Below are 18241 nucleotides of genomic sequence, written 5' to 3'. Positions count from 1 at the left end.
CAAAGTCATGTTTCATTGAATTAGCATTCTTTAGCACTTAGCTAAGCATTGTTAGCATGTTTTAACATGTTTCTAGCATGTTTAGAACTCAATGGCATTTTTAACCATTGAACGTCTAGAACGGCATCAACGTGTTAAACATGTCACTTCCTGTTGCCAGCAGGTGGCGCTATTACTATAACTGAATATTCTCATGTAGATGTGTTCAGGCCATGACTCTTATCAAACGTGTGAAGTTTGGGGCAGATTGGACATTCCATGCCTGTGTTACAGCAAATTCCAATTTAATTGCAGCAATAGCATGCTTTAGCACTTAGCTAAGTGTTTGCTAGCATGTTTTAACATGTTTCTAGTATGTTGTTAGCATGTTTAGCACTTGCTGGCACTTTTTTTATATGTTTTTATATGTCCACAACAGTTTTTAACATGTCACTTCCTGTTGCCAGCAGGTGGCACTATGACTGTAACTGAATATGAGCATGGTCATGTGTTCAGGACAGAACGCTTATCAAAAGTGTGAAGTTTGGCGCAGATTGGACATTGCCTTCTTGAGTAACAACAACATCCTGTTTCAGTGAATTAGCATTCTTTAGCACTTAGCTAAGCATTGTTAGCATGTTTTAACATGTTTCTAGCATGTTTAGAACTCAATGGCATTTTTAACCATTGAACGTCTAGAACGGCATCAACGTGTTAAACATGTCACTTCCTGTTGCCAGTAGGTGGCGCTATTACTATAAATGAACATTCTCATGTAGATGTATTCAGGCCATGACTCTTATCAAAAGTGTGAAGTTTGGGGCAGATTGGACATTCCATGCCTGGGTTACAGCAAATTCCTATTTAATTGCAATAATAGCATGCTTTAGCACTTAGCTAAGAGTTTGCTAGCATGTTTTAGCATGTCTCTAGTATGTTGGTAGGATGTTTAGCACCTACTGGCATTTTTTTATATGTTATTAGGAGTCAAGAACAGTGTTAAACGTCACTTCCTGTTGCCAGCAGGTGGCGCTATGACTGTAACTGAATATGAGCATGGTCATGTGTTCAGGACAGAACGCTTATCAAACGTGTGAAGTTCGGGGCAGATTGGACATTCCATGCCTGAGTTACAGCAACTTCCTGTTTCATGGCGAAACATCGAAATTTGTCAGGCCGCCGAGGACCCGCCCTTCGACGAAAACTCAAGATCTTCGCAATTTAACGTCGCAAAGGCCTTAAGATTACACTCACCAAATTTGAAGATGATCAGATTAAAACTGTAGGAGGAGTTCGTTAAAGTACGAGGCATGAAAATGGCAAAAACTGCACAAAAATCTGAGAGGAAGTTCAAAATGGCTGACTTCCTGTTGTGTTTAGGGCTATGCTCCAAGAGACTTTTTTGTAGGTATTAGGTGATTACATGTATGTACCGAATTTCGTGCACGTACGTGGAACGTTGCGGGAGGCGCACTCCGTTGAACTTTTATAGGTGGCGCTATCGAGCCATTTTGCCCCGTCCAATTCTGAAACCTATATCAGATGTAAATTTTCGCCAGTTCTGACGCGTGTGCAAAGTTTTGTGAGTTTTCGAGCATGTTTAGGCCCTCAAAAATGCAATTAAATGCGGAGAAGAATAATAATAATAAACAGAGCAATTCCAAGAGGGTCCTCACACCATCGGTGCTCGGGCCCTAATTAAAGCTGCAAGCAGCGATGAAAGGGCCCTCGCACCCGTGCCATCGTCACTCGTTGGCTTTAGGAAGACAGAGCATGGTTGGGCAATGTGCATTTAAGGACGTATACAGTATATAGTAGTTGCTAGCATGTTTAGTATGTTTTTAGCATGCTTAGTACACAATAGGTATGTGGTTAGTACTGCATTACTGTGTTAACCAGTTCAGTTTCTGTTGGCAGTAGGTGGGGTTATATATCTGAATATTGCTTTGTAGATGTGTTCAGTGCAGGACTTTTATCAAGTATGTGAAGTTTGGGGCAGATTGGATATTGTATGTTTGAGTTACAACAACTTCCTTTAGCATTTCTAGCATGTTTTATGATGTTTCTAGCATATTACATATTAATTTTGGGGTAGATTGGACATTGCATGCCTGAGTTACAGCAAATTCATATTTAATTGTAGTAATAGTATGGTTTAGTACTTATAGTGTTTACTAGTATGTTTTAGCATGTTTCTAGTATGTTGGTAGGATGTTAAGCACCTACTGGCATTTTTTTTTATATGTTATTAGGAGTCCACAACAGTGTTTAACATGTCACTTCCTGTTGCCAGCAGGTGGCGCATTGACTGTAACTGAATATGAGCATTGTCATGTGTTCAAGACAGAACGCTTATCAAAAGTGTGAAGTTTGGCGCAGATTGGACATTGCCTTCTTGAGTAACAACAACATCCTGTTTCATTATATTAGCATGCTTTAGCACTTAGCTTAGTATTGCTAGCATGTTTTAACATGTTTCTAGCATGTTTAGAAGTCAATGGTATTTTTAACATGTTGCTAGAACGGCATCAACGTGTTAAACATGACACTTCCTGTTACCAGTAGGTGGCGCTATTACTATAACTGAATATTCTCATGTAGATGTGTTCAGGCCATGACTCTTATCAAACGTGTGAAGTTTGGGGCAGACTGGACATTCCGTGCCTGTGTTACAGCAAATTCCTATTTAATTGCAGTATTAGCATGCTTTAGCACTAAGCTAAGTGTTTGCTAGCATGTTTTAACATGTTTCTAGTATGTTGTTAGCATGTTTAGCACATGCTGGAACTTTTTATATGTTATTAGGAGTCCACAACAGTGTTTAATATGTCACTTCCTGTTGCCAGCAGGTGGCGCTATGACTGTAACTGAATATGAGCATGGTCATGTGTTCAGGACAGAACGCTTATCAAAAGTGTGAAATTTGGCGCAGATTGGACATTGCCTTCTTGAGTAACAACAACATCCTGTTTCATTGAATTAACATGCTTTAGCACTTAGCTAAGTTTTGCTAGCATGTTTTAACATGTTTCTAGCATGTTTAGAAGTCAATGGCATTTTTAACATGTTGCTAGAACGGCATCAACGTGTTAAACATGACACTTCCTGTTACCAGTAGGTGGCGCTATTACTATAACTGAATATTCTCATGTAGATGTGTTCAGGCCATGACTCTTATCAAATGTGTGAAGTTTGGGGCAGACTGGACATTCCGTGCCTGAGTTACAGCAAATTCCTATTTAATTGCAGTAATAGCATGCTTTAGCAATTAGCTAAGTGTTTGCTAGCATGTGTCTAGTATGTTGTTAGCATGCTTAGCACTTGCTGCCACTTTTTTATATGTTATCAGGAGTTCACAACAGTGTTAAACATGTCACTTCCTGTTGCCAGCAGGTGGCGCTATGACTGTAACTGAATATGAGCATGGTCATGTGTTCAGGACAGAACGCTTATCAAACGTGTGAAGTTTGGGGCAGATTGGACATTCCATGCCTGAGTTTCAGCAACTTCCTGTTTCATGGCGAAACATCGAAATTTGTCAGGCCGCCGAGGACCCGCCCTTCGACGAAAACTCAAGATCTTCGCAATTTAACGTCGCAAAGGCCTTAAGATTACACTCACCAAATTTGAAGATGATCAGATTAAAACTGTAGGAGGAGTTCGTTAAAGTACGAGGCATGAAAATGGCAAAAACTGCACAAAAATCTGAGAGGAAGTTGAAAATGGCTGACTTCCTGTTGTGTTTAGGGCTACGCTCCAAGAGACTTTTTTGTAGGTATTAGGTCCTTACATGTATGTACCGAATTTCGTAAACGTACGTGGAACAGAGCCGGAGGCGCACTCCGTTGAACTTTTATAGGTGGCGCTATCGAGCCATTTTGTCCCGCCCAATTCTGAAACCTATATCAGATGTAAATTTTCGCCAGTTCTGACGCGTGTGCAAAGTTTCGTGAGTTTTCGAGCATGTTTAGGCCCTCAAAAATGCGATTAAATGCGGAGAAGAATAATAATAATAATAAACAGAGCAATTCCAAGAGGGTCCTCACACCATCGGTGCTCGGGCCCTAATAATAATTAAAGCTGCAAGCAGCGATGAAAGGGCCCTCGCACCCGTGCCATCGTCACTCGTTGGCTTTAGGAAGACAGAGCATGGTTGGGCAATGTGCATTTAAGGAGGTATACAGTATATAGTAGTTGCTAGCATGTTTAGTATGTTTTTAGCATGCTTAGTACACAATAGGTATGTGGTTAGTACTGCATTACTGTGTTAACCAGTTCAGTTTCTGTTGGCAGTAGGTGGGGTTATATATCTGAATATTGCTTTGTAGATGTGTTCAGTGCAGGACTTTTATGAAGTATGTGAAGTTTGGGGCAGATTGGATATTGTATGTTTGAGTTACAACAACTTCCTTTAGCATTTCTAACATGCTTTAGAACTTAGCTATGTGTTTCTAGCATGTTTCTTGCATGTTACATATTAAGTTTGGGGCAGATTGGACATTCCATGCCTGTGTTACAGCAAATTCCTATTTAATTGCAGCAATAGCATGCTTTAGCAATTAGCTAAGTGTTTGCTAGCATGTTTTAGCATGTTTCTAGAATGTTGTTAGCATGTTTAGCACTTGCTGGCACTTTTTTATATGTTATTAGGAGTCCACAACAGTGTTTAACATGTCACTTCCTGTTGCCAGCAGGTGGCGCTTTGACTGTAACTGAATATGAGCATTGTAATGTGTTCAAGACAGAACGCTTATCAAAAGTGTGAAGTTTGGCGCAGATTGGACATTGCCTTCTTGAGTAACAACAACATCCTGTTTCATTATATTAGCATGCTTTAGCACTTAGCTTAGTATTGCTAGCATGTTTTAACATGTTTCTAGCATGTTTAGAAGTCAATGGTATTTTTAACATGTTGCTAGAACGGCATCAACGTGTTAAACATGACACTTCCTGTTACCAGTAGGTGGCGCTATTACTATAACTGAATATTCTCATGTAGATGTGTTCAGGCCATGACTCTTATCAAACGTGTGAAGTTTGGGGCAGACTGGACATTCCGTGCCTGTGTTACAGCAAATTCCTATTTAATTGCAGTATTAGCATGCTTTAGCACTAAGCTAAGTGTTTGCTAGCATGTTTTAACATGTTTCTAGTATGTTGTTAGCATGTTTAGCACATGCTGGAACTTTTTTATATGTTATTAGGAGTCCACAACAGTGTTTAACATGTCACTTCCTGTTGCCAGCAGGTGGCGCTATGACTGTAACTGAATATGAGCATGGTCATGTGTTCAGGACAGAACGCTTATCAAACGTGTGAAGTTTGGCGCAGATTGGACATTGCCTTCTTGAGTAACAACAACATCCTGTTTCATTGAATTAACATGCTTTAGCACTTAGCTAAGTTTTGCTAGCATGTTTTAACATGTTTCTAGCATGTTTAGAAGTCAATGGCATTTTTAACATGTTGCTAGAACGGCATCAACGTGTTAAACATGACACTTCCTGTTACCAGTAGGTGGCGCTATTACTATAACTGAATATTCTCATGTAGATGTGTTCAGGCCATGACTCTTATCAAATGTGTGACGTTTGGGGCAGATTAGACATTCCGTGCCTGAGTTACAGCAAATTCCTATTTAATTGCAGTAATAGCATGCTTTAGCAATTAGCTAAGTGTTTGCTAGCATGTTTTAGCATGTGTCTAGTATGTTGTTAGCATGCTTAGCACTTGCTGGCACTTTTTTATATGTTATCAGGAGTTCACAACAATGTTAAACATGTCACTTCCTGTTGCCAGCAGGTGGCGCTATGACTGTAACTGAATATGAGCATGGTCATGTGTTCAGGACAGAACGCTTATCAAACGTGTGAAGTTTGGGGCAGATTGGACATTCCATGCCTGAGTTTCAGCAACTTCCTGTTTCATGGCGAAACATCGAAATTTGTCAGGCCGCCGAGGACCCGCCCTTCGACGAAAACTCAAGATCTTCGCAATTTAACGTCGCAAAGGCCTTAAGATTACACTCACCAAATTTGAAGATGATCAGATTAAAACTGTAGGAGGAGTTCGTTAAAGTATGAGGCATGAAAATGGCAAAAACTGCACAAAAATCTGAGAGGAAGTTGAAAATGGCTGACTTCCTGTTGTGTTTAGGGCTACGCTCCAAGAGACTTTTTTGTAGGTATTAGGTCCTTACATGTATGTACCGAATTTCGTAAACGTACGTGGAACATAGCGGGAGGCGCACTCCGTTGAAATTTTATAGGTGGCGCTATCGAGCCATTTTGCCCCGCCCAATTCTGAAACCTATATCAGATGTAAATTTTCGCCAGTTCTGACACGTGTGCAAAGTTTCGTGAGTTTTCGAGCATGTTTAGGCCCTCAAAAATGCGATTAAATGCGGAGAAGAATAATAATAATAATAAACAGAGCAATTCCAAGAGGGTCCTCACACCATCGGTGCTCGGGCCCTAATAAACAGAGCAATTCCAAGAGGGTCCTCACACCATCGGTGCTCGGGCCCTAATAAACAGAGCAATTCCAAGAGGGTCCTCACACCATCGGTGCTCGGGCCCTAAATATATATATATATATATATATATGTTTGTATAATATATATATATATATATATATATATATATATATATATATATAAATATAGCTGCGAGCAGCGATTACGGGCCCAAGCCGGTGGCACCGCAACCCCGGTGCCTTTAGTTACCTAAAGGCACCGGGGTGGCGGTACCGCCGGCTTTGGCCCTCCATCGCTGCTCGCAGCTATATTTATATATATATATATATATATATATATATATATATATATATATATATATATATATATATATATATATATATATATTATACAAACATATATATATATATATATATATATGTATTTATATATGTGTATATATATATATATATATATATATATATATATATATATTATACAAACATATATATATATATATATGTATTTATATATGTGTATATATATATATATATATATATATATATATATATATATATTATACAAACATATATATATATATATATATATTTATATATGTGTATATATATATATATATTATACAAACATATATATATATATATATATATATATATATATATATATATATATATATATATGTATTTATATATGTGTATATATATATATATACACCGTTCAAAAGTTTGGGGTCAGGAAGATTTTTAATGTTTTTAGGAGAAGTCTCTTCTGCTCACCAAGGCTGCATTTATTTGATTAAAAATACAAACAAAAACAGTAATATTGTGAAATATTATTCCAATTTACAACAGCTGTTTTCTATTTTAAAATATTTTACACTGTAATTAATTTATGTGATCAAAGCTGAGTTTTCAGCATCATTACTCCCGTCTTCAGTGTCACATGATCCTTCAGAAACCATTCTAATATGATGATTGATGGTCAATAAATATTAATTATTATTTTCAATGTTGAAAACAGTTGTGTACAGATTTTTTTTCAAAATGCGTTGATGAATGTAAAGTTCAAAAGAACAGCATTTATTTCAAATATAATTTTTTTAACATTATAAATGTCTGTACTGTAACTTTTAATCAGTTTAACTCATTCTCGATGAATAAAAGTATTGATTTATTTTATTTCTTTTCCCCAAAAATAAAATTTAAATTATTACTGACCCCAAACTTCTGAACGGTAGTGTTTAATGTTACAAAAGCTTTAGATTTCAGATAAATGCTGTTCTTTTGAACTTTCTATTCATCAAAGACTGTACACAACTGTTTTCGACATTTAAAATAATAATGAATGTTTCTTGAGCATCAATCATCATATTAGAATAATTTCTGAAGGATCATGTGACAGTGACGACTGGAGTAATGATGCTGAAAACTCAGCTTTGATCACAGGAATAAATAACAGTTTAAAATATATTAAAATAGAAAGCAGCTGTTTTAAATTGGAATAATATTTTACAATATTACTGTTTTTGTTTGTATTTTTAATCAAATAAATGCAGCCTTGGTGAGCAGAAGAAACTTCGCTTAAAAATCTTACTGACGCCAAATTTTTGAACAGTAGTGTATATATATTATATAAAAATGTAAGGGATAAGACACAGATAATTTTACTTGCCTGACCTGATTAGAACAATGAAAAAAATTTAAATGAAAAAATAACTTGGGAATCAATAAAACGGGGGCGCGATTGAACAGTGGACACATAAAAACATACTCTGTCATTTTGTTCAGAACATCATTCAAACTGCAAAGTGTTAACTTATAGTTTTGTACAGTAGCAATAAAACACAACATTGTGCTTTTTTTAAATACATTCAAGCAATCCGCCCCGAAAATGAAACTAAAATGCTCACGGCTGCACAGGCATTCATAATGGTGCGCGTCCTCAGCGAGGAACGAGCAGAACAGAGTCAACGTTTTTTAGGTCATTCCTCCTTCCATAGGAATTTATTGAAAACGCTCGCTCTGCTCCGCACCATTATCAATGTCCGTGCGGACGAACATATTTTACTTTGTTTTTAAGTTAGCGATTAAAAAGCCCCCAGCGGTGTCACACGTCAGTTAACCAGTGGTAAAATATTCTCACCGTCACATACCTAGTATATTTTTATATAGATATAATAGGCCTACCTGATTTTGAACACAAGAGGGCAGTATAGCACTATGTTTGACTTTATTTATTTATTGTTTAGACTAAACAACCATTCTGGCAGTTTTTAAACTTAAACATTCTTAAATTGAAAAAAAAGAATAAAATGAGTTAAGTTCTGATATTTGTATACTTTTATATAGTAATAAATGGTGTATAATTACATTTTTAGAATATATGAGCCTTTGAGTGTTTCCTTTTTAGACAATACTTTAATCCCTCGCCATAGCAAAACCGTTTGAGATATTTATTATCCGTTCACAATTTAGCATCATTAATATATTTTTATCATGTTGAAAAAGTTTGGTGGGAATAAAATAAACCACTTAGATAAAGGTGGCTAAAAATTCAGAGGCTGATTTAGCAAAAAAATCCACATTCAGACCAAAATATCTGACTTCCTGATGGTCAGAGCTAATGACTTTAAATTAGAAAGTTGTCCGGCTCGATGAGACCAATATACGTACTGATTTTTGTAATTGTGGGTAAAACTAACCCCCCCACTTTTGTCAAAAACATTTTGAAAGTGACACACTTCCTGCTGCCAGTTGGTGGCGCTATAACTTTGACTCACAATAGTTACATCCATCTGATCGGCCTCTTACCACGAACACACTGCTGAAGTTTCATCAAGATCAGTTAATGCATGCAGAAGTTATTCCACTTCGTGTTTCTCTTTTCTCGCCATAAATTCGATTCCTCGCCACAGCCAAACCGTTCGAGATATCAAAAATCCGTCCGCAATTTAGCATCCTCAAAGTCTTGACTACATGCACACCGAGTTTGGAGGGGACACGGTGAATTTTCTAGGAGGAGTATTTCACATTCCACAGCAAGCGTTTTCCAAACAACCCATAATAGCCGACTTCCTGTTGGGCTGGCGTAAAACTTGACCAGGGGAAAGTTGTTCGGCACAATGAGATCTATATGTGTACCGAGTTTCATATTAATTCATGCAAGCGTGTTTGATATATGGACCAAGTTTTAGAACCCCGTTCAAGGGGGCGCTGTTGAGCCCCCCAGCCACGCCCGGGTACCAGCTTCAGCCCGTCCCTGATGGCAGGGGGTTCTGACTTGTGTGCAAAGTTTCAAGAGTTTTTGAGCACGTTAAGGACCCCAAAAGCCCCTGAAACCTTGATTAACAATATAAAAGCAATAGTCAAATCCCCCCTCCCCTCACACACACAGAGACACAGAGAGAGGGAGAGAAAATTCTTCAGAAAATCCACATTCAAATCAAAATATCTCTCTTCCAGTTGGTCGGAGATCGTTAATGTCAATTAGAAAGTTGTCCGTCTTGATGAGAACAATACACATACCAAGTTTTGTTGTTGTTGATAAAACTAACCCACCCACTTATGACTAAAGGTGGCGCTACTGAGCCCCTCACCACGCCCGTTTCTGAAACTTTGCACATGTCTACGGGCTAATAAATGTGATGTGTCTGTCGAGTTTCATCCAATTTCAAGTATGTTAAGAGTCTCAAAAGCATCAAAAAAGAATATTAAAGTTTGAAGCGTTGCCATGGCAACAGTATTAAAGATATCAAAAATCCTTTCACAGGTCTACATCTGCCGTGTGTTTACATTATACACATAAACTTTGAAGCAAATCGGGTAAAAATAAGAGGGTGATTTCAAAGCATTTTGAAAGGGACACACTTCCTGCTGCCAGTTGGTGGCGCTATAACTTTGACTCACAATAGTCACATCCATGTGATCGGCCTCTTACAACGAACACACTGCTGAAGTTTAATCAAGATCAGTTAATGTATGCAGAAGTTATAACACACTTCCTGTTTCCATTATTCGCCATCAATTCGTGTCCTCGCCACGGCCAAACCGTTCGAGATATCAAAAATCTGTCCGCAATTTAGCATCCTCAATGTCTTGACTTCATGCTGACTGAGTTTGGAGGCGAATGGATGAATTCCCTAGGAGGAGTACATTAAATTCCACAGCATGCGTTTCCAAACAACCCATAATAGCCGACTTCCTGTTGGGCTGGCGTAAAAAGTAAAAGTACGAAAGTTGTTCGGCCCGATGAGATCTATATGTGTACCGAGTTTCATATTATTACATGCAAGCGTGTCTGATTTATGGACCAAGTTTTCGGACCCCGTTCAAGGGGGCGCTGTCGAGCCCCCCTGCCACGCCCGGGTACCAGCTTCAGCCCGGCCCTGATGGCCGCGGGTTCTGACCCGTGTGCAAAGTTTCAAGAGTTTTCGAGCACGTTAAGGGTCTCAAAAGTGCCCGAAAGGTTGACAGAAAAATAAGAATACGAATAATAAATAATCCTACCGAAAACAATAGGGCCTTCGCCCTTTCAGGGCTTGGGCCCTAATAATAATAAACAGAGCAATTCCAAGAGGGTCCTCACACCATCGGTGCTCGGGCCCTAATTACATAACTCACCATGGACACAGATGAAAAACAAGATGACAGTCCACATGGGCATTGTATAAGACTGACTAGTATCACTTTAGTTGAGTCTCTGTAAAGTTTAGTGGAAAAGGAAGAGCAGGTTCAGCCAATGACTCTCATTACTGCAACTGTGTGAACCTGTTACTTTCTCAGTCCTGTGGTTTTGGGGTGTTATGTTGGTGATACACTCACTGCACATCTGTAGACACTGCTAACTTTTTATTGTATTTTCTGTGCTGATTAAAAGAAGTCACATCAAGCTAATATACTCTTATTGATATTTGAAAGCATGTTCAAATGATCCCTATTTATTAGAATAAAATCTTCAGAGCTCTCTGAGAAGTTTTGCAGGAACAGATTATGTGTGGGCATTTGCACAACAGAACAAAAAAAAAAAAAAAAAAAAGAAAGACAAGGAAAGGAAAAAAAAAGGCCTAAATGAGAGTGTCTGTTAAAGGTCTATCTGTGCTTGAGAGAGTGCAAAGCATCGCCCACTGCTGTGGTTTAGACACTTTTGTGCTTTCTTTCCACATGTGACCGACACATTTTTCCATTAAACAATTGTTATAGTTCTCTTACTTTGTCACAATAATAATCCACGGATTACTAAGGATCGGACAGTTTCACGTAGGTATACATGTCTCCTACTTGACCTATTTCATTTAAAGTAGATTTAGTCGATTTATTTAGATTTAGCAAAAGTGCATTTTAGCATATTATGAGGTAAGTAACTCCAGAGTAATCCCCTGGAGTAACCTAGTATTATGCAAGAAAATCCTACTTGATATGAAAGTTTAAGCATCGGTCAATTTTGGCATTATTCATCCATTTAAATATAATTATAAAGATTTTATGTATAATTTAAAGTGTACTTGCTGCCCTCTATTGGCTACATGGGGTAACAGGCTTGTAATAAAATTGTGCATAATACATAACAATGGCATGATATTGTCCTGTTTTTTTATATTGTTTTTCAAAATTGTTTAGCATTTCGAGACGATTCCAACTGCTTAGAGTTTTACTGCCCTCCTAATGGAGAACATTGTTCTTCAAAGAGGAAGGTGTTTGTGTGAAGCATCAAGGTTTCCACTGTCACTGTCGGGTATTGCGGAGGGATGTTGCAGCTTATGTGTGATCTTTGGGTCATATTTATTTTCTAGTTGAGGATAAGTTACCCTGGTGTTTGCAGATGGCATATTTACGAAATACTTCCCAATGGAGAATGGGAGGAATAATTATTTTAAGATTTAAAAAAAAGAAGTTGTGAGTAAATTGAGTGATTGAGACACTTGTCTTGAATGTTTTTCCAGGTGTGTTTGCTGTCGAGGCGGATGGAGTGGAGCCAGTATCAGCAACTGAGGGAGAATATGTCACTCTATACACTGGTGTTACTTTAAAACACTCCACGGATCTAATACTGTGGGAGAAATTTGGACCTAATAACTGTTCGGCTACAGTTCAGTTGCTGCACCCCATTATGTATTACGGTATATGTAATGAAACATTCAAGGACCGACTGCAGTTTGACAATCAGACTGGATCTCTCACCATCATGAACATCAGAGCCACAGACTCTGGACTTTATCGACTGAAGGTCATTGTCAATAGCAGCACCACAAAAAAGGCTTTCAATGTTTCTGTTACTGGTGAGTAGAGATTTTCAATATATTCATATTAGGCCAATGATTATTCATAAGGTTGATGAGACACATTCAGACTCATTAATATGCTTCATTTTTTAAAACCATGCAAGTTTAGTTTGCAGCCACTATGTCGCTTAATATTAGAGGGAGGAGAAGTTTTTATTGCAAATATAGCAATTCATTGGAAAGAAATTTGAGCCCCTTTTTGCAACAATCAATATTTATAGGCTGATATTCCCAGAACAGAAATATTCTACATTTTAAATGCATTTAAAATTCATTCAGTAAATAAAGGGATAGTTCACTCAAACAATGTAAATTCTGTCATCATTTACTGACCCCAATGTCGTTCCAAACCTGTATGACTTTCTTTCTTATGTGGAATATGTTTGTGAAAAAAAAAGTCTTCTTTTATGTTCCACAGAACAAAAGTCATACAGGTGTGGAACGACATAAGGCAGAGTAAATGATGACAGAATTAGCATTTTGTTGTGATCCAAAATGCCACAAAACTCTATTTTGACATAACAATGGCATATTGTTATAAATAAATAGATAGATATTCAATCGGCAAATAAATAGTCAATATTTTGACTATTAATTGGGTCTTAAAAATGTCTATTGAATGAAGTTTATATGAAATTAAGGCCTACATATGATCATAATAATATATGTATCCATATCCAGTCGTGACTGCACCAGGTCGTCCCTCACGATGGCCGATGTATGTAGTCCTGGTTCTGGCTGCACTCACAGTAGAGATATTACTGTACTGTTGTTGGATGAAGAAAAGACAAGATCAAGCAGGCAAGTATTACCTATGACTAATAGGGTGAAAGAAAAATATATATTTTTTCCCTACAAAAATCATGTAAAAAATGTTTGAAATATTTTCCTAATTGTCAGAATTGTTGTGTTACAAACTTTTTTTTTCTTTTTTTTTATGCGGTGGTATTTAAAATAATGATTGGTTCTTCTTTTTTTATTATTGTACGTTTTTGGAACAATCAAATGTATGTATACATTTTATTTAAACTTCTTTTCCATTGTGGTGCACTTGCAATGTTTTTATAATTGTATACACTTATCTTTCCCCATTTGCCACTCTTCCTTTTTCATTAGCAAACAGCCCCTCAGCAACAGCACCAAGAAGTCTGATGATCAAACCTGTCAACACGGTCAGAACGTTTTTCCCGGAGTCTCCCATATTTCACACCCATCTCCTGCAACCCTCCCGTTCTGTATTTTCATCTGGGGAACTTGCGTAATTTGTATGACCCAAACCTCATCATACGAATAATCACATCAATATACTGTACTGGTTGTACAGTTGCCAGATCTTGTGTGAAACACCCTACTCACACAATCAACACATCATACAAATCTCAACCCATATGTGACCTCAGCCTGGCAACCTACACTACAACCCATTTGCACTGTTGACGTCTGCGCAGGACGTAAGAGATGGAATCAAGCATCTCTGGTACAAATGGGAGGAGAAGTCTCAGTCTCAGGTGGTGAACATTCCAGCGTAGTATAATATATACAGTATATGGGGAAGGGGGATCTTACTGTAAAGATGATATTATTGTATCCCTTGCACTGAGATGTACTGAATAACGCCAAACGAAAAGCTCTCTTGAATTCTTGAAGTGCATTAGCTTGCCTATACTGCCACGTTGGTTTGGACTCCTTATGTTTTGTATCCACATGCTATTCGTTGCTATCCGTTTGCCTTTCTGTTGGATCTGTAGAGAAGAAACCTTTTGAATTGAATCGTATACGGCTTCCTCATCTGTCTGCTAGCAACCACCCATGACTCATACAATCACTCATTGGGATGTGGAGACAGATGTTATGTCAGTATGTTAACTCACTTGTTTTTTATTTTCTCTCTCAAGATCAAAGCTGCTGAGGTTGTTTAAACCAAACCAGTGTTCAATTTTGTAAGGCACTTTTTTAAATTATACGTTTAGGTTGTTTTTAGTTGTTTCTGCGTCTTGTATAGGCCTATGTGACGGACTGAAAATATTACAGTGAAAGATAAGAGTATTGAGTTCATTCAGTTTAAGTATTTACAAGAGTCTAAAAAAGTTATTCTAATGTTATATAGATTTAAGTTTATTCTGAAATAGGCCTGTAGGTGGCGCATTGCATAGACTTAGAGCGATGAGAAATGACGTTCTGGTCAAAGGGCAAAGTCATTTAAAAAAGCGCCAGAACGCTGCAGCACACACTAATGTGTGTTTCTCATCATTTTATACAGGAGGTTTGTAAAATGTTTTGTATGGATCAATATCGATCAGTAGTGATACTTGAGACATTCATAAATGCTTTTAGACTCTGTTTGTTCAGTTTAACTATATTTCTTGTGTAATCTTGATAGATTTTCCAGGTTGAGCTGTATAATGTGCTATAGAGTTAGTCACACCATTTTGTTTATGTGGAAAAGTGAAATTCAAAATGATGTTTTTCTAAAATGTACACTTGTAGTAAGTGTAAAAAAAAAAAAAAAAACATTATCTACATCAAGTGAGACTGTTAATCATTATTGATTGGTTATTCCATCGAAGTTATTCTGTTTGTTTCATAGAATGTATTCTGATTTCTCTTTATTCAGAACTTCAATATATATATATATATATATATATATATATATATATATATATATATATATATATATATATATATATATATATATATATAGGCCTATATATAAAATACATAAAGCAAAACTTGAAAGTGTTGAGTGGAAACACAGTGTGATGGTACAAGACAAAACACATGTAAAGTTGTATCCATTCCAGATGTTTATTGAAGTTGCTTAAAAGTATAATCTAGAAGAGAAATGGTCAAATCAACCCGATATATTACATTAGCTGACTCAATGGACATACATTTAAATGCTGTGAGTTGAATTATGTATATGCATGACCTGTTTTGAATGAGTTATACTTACCTGTTACCTGAAAAGTCATTAAAAGAAAGCGCCAGAATGCTGCAGACACTAATGTGTGTTTCTCATCATTTTATACAGTTACTATATCTCATCCTTCCCTGTTTGAGACCGGTAACATTTATTTAAAAAAAAAAAAAAAGATAATAAAGTTGAGTGCTCAGTGAACCATCTCACCCTAAATGCCACAAAGATAAAATAACTAATTGTGGATGTAATGAAAATAAAATGGTTCATGAGTTGGTGGAAGAAAGCAGTTTCTACAAGACCATCAAAGGTGTCCTTACTTCTGGTAGAGATTGTAATATGTTAGGAGTTTCCATCAGTCCATGAGAGATTCACACCAATTACTGTCACAGTAAGACTCAATCCACCATTCACTGCTTTTGTCCACCATGTGCACTGTATGAATAAAGTCCTCTTCTATAATGATGTAAAGGATGTTAAATGCTGCACTCTACAGCACATGGAGAGTACAGCAGTGTGTCCTATGAGATAAAACTGATTTCAGATCATTTCCACAACACACACAAAGTCATGTTTGAAAAAAAACAGATAATTCAGGAAAATAGGATTTCATTTGGTGTGATTAAGCATTGTTGTGATTCAATAAATGAATTAAACATATCTGCTGCTCTCTCATTAAGTCATGCAAACTTCTTCAGTATCAGTATTTGGTTTACAAAAAAAATTACATGTAAATCTTGCATCTGCACCAACAGGCTTTTTGAAAGTGTTTTTGTTCGGTTACCTCATCCAACCTTCTGGATTCTCTCATTTTCACCCTGAAAATCGCGCCGTCCTTTTCCATTAGCTGCTGGTTTGGAAATCTTAGTGTGAAACATAAAAATGCACTAATTAAATTAGCCACAAACAGTGGGATCAGAAGCTTGACAGTTCGACAGTCCATTCTGTGATTTTAGATATGACCACTTCCTATACCCGGAGTTTTCTATGCTGCCTTCAGGTCTCGCTTTAGATGACCAATCTTCTGTGATCATAATAAATGTACCTATGGTTCAATAAAGGTCCCGACCTTCAGTTATTCACTTAAAGGGATAGTTCACTTTGAAATTAATTTTTGATATGTTTTAGCTTACCTCAAGGGCATCCAAGATGTAGGTGTCTTTGTTTCTGCAGTAGTTTCAATTTTGATATTTTTAGGTCAAACCGTTCTTGTCTGTCAGTCATATAATGCAGGTCGATGGTCACTGTCTCAAAAACACAAGCACAGAGTCCAAATTAAAACAATTCCCCATCGTCCAAATTAAACAATTCCCCATCGTAAGTACACATTGATGGCCTAAGACACGAAACGAGCGGTTTGTGTGAGAAAACGAACAGTATTTATATCGTTGTTATCTCTTGAACACAGCACACGTCCCCGCGGGCGGGTATAGATGTATGCACTAGATGTCGCTTGGCTACGGTTTCGTTCCAATGAACTGTAGTAGCCAAGGCGACATCTATTTATATATCTATACCCGCCCGCGCCGTCAGATCATTTGGACGTGTGCTGTGTTCAAGAGATAACAACGATATAAATACTGTTCGTTTTCTCACACAAACCGCTCGTTTCGTGTCTTAGGCCATCAATGTGTATACTTACGATGGGGAATTGTTTAATTTGGACGATGGGGAATTGTTTTAATTTGGACTCTGTGCTTGTGTTTTGAGACAGTGACCATCGACCTGCATTATATGACTGACAGACAAGAACGGTTTGACCTAAAAATATCAAAATTGAAACTACTGCGGAAAAAAAGACACCTACATCTTGGATGCCCTTGAGGTAAAACATACCAACATTTTATTTCAAAGTGAACTATCCCTTTAACTGACCATAGCAGCCAGTTATCAAGTTCCTCTGTTGCTGAAGATCATTAATGTGTTGTGACGTCATCACCGACACCTGGCTGGCGAAACCAACGTTTTTCCTACACTCACAGAGCTAGCTCTGCTCAGCATGCAATCATCACTGTTTCTTTGTTTGTGTTATTGTTTTTGTCGTTATGATTCAGCGACTCCAGCCCGCTCGCGAGTCTTCTGAGGTGAGTTGTGCAGTTTACAGAGTTTCGTACATTTACCATAAAACACACATATAGGCTACTAACACGGGTCAGTTCTGCGTTGTTTTAATCGCGTCGTTTCTGATGTTTGCAAGCTGAATAATCATTTAGTGGCAGGTTAGCGTTTAGTATTCGTTTATTAGTTTTGTATACTTTAAAAAATATGACTCAAATAATCTGTTTAAATCACTTGTATAATAAAATGAGACCTCTGCTGTTGATCGTGTAAAGCTTGTTTCAGGAGTGTCACGGTTAACAGAGCTGCTGATTTCATGTCAATAGTTCCTATTTTTTGACTTCACTCATTATGCCTTCAATCACATGTAACTGCCTCTTAAAGCTCATTTCAAAGGTGCTGACTAACTGAAACAAACTACACCATTATCACTTTTGAAATCATTTACATTATGCGCCATCTAATGTCAGGGAATGAATTTGCATGTTCACTCGGCTCATCGTCACCATAGACTGTAAAAAATTGGGTGTGAACACAA

The 18241-nt window shown here is 37.3% G+C and overlaps 2 protein-coding genes across 2 annotated transcripts in view; one reads left to right on the top strand and one right to left on the bottom strand.

Moving 5' to 3' along the window:
• Positions 1-11255, bottom strand: part of LOC309475646 (uncharacterized protein) — a 36663-nt gene extending 25408 nt beyond the window's left edge. The window contains exon 1 of the mRNA XM_082138545.1: positions 11071-11255. Within this exon, the coding sequence (XP_081994671.1) occupies positions 11071-11113 (43 nt within the window). The 5' untranslated portion in view covers positions 11114-11255. The remainder of the gene's footprint in view (positions 1-11070) is intronic.
• Positions 1-18241, top strand: part of LOC309474978 (uncharacterized protein) — a 187677-nt gene that overhangs the window by 116201 nt on the left and 53235 nt on the right. The window lies entirely within an intron of this gene.

This window comes from Leuciscus leuciscus (genome assembly GCF_965113295.1).
Source record: "Leuciscus leuciscus genome assembly, chromosome: 15".
Taxonomy (NCBI): Eukaryota; Metazoa; Chordata; class Actinopteri; order Cypriniformes; family Leuciscidae; genus Leuciscus; species Leuciscus leuciscus.
The sequence above is the reverse complement of the archived record's forward strand: the minus strand, read 5'-3'. Positions and strand labels throughout refer to the sequence as shown.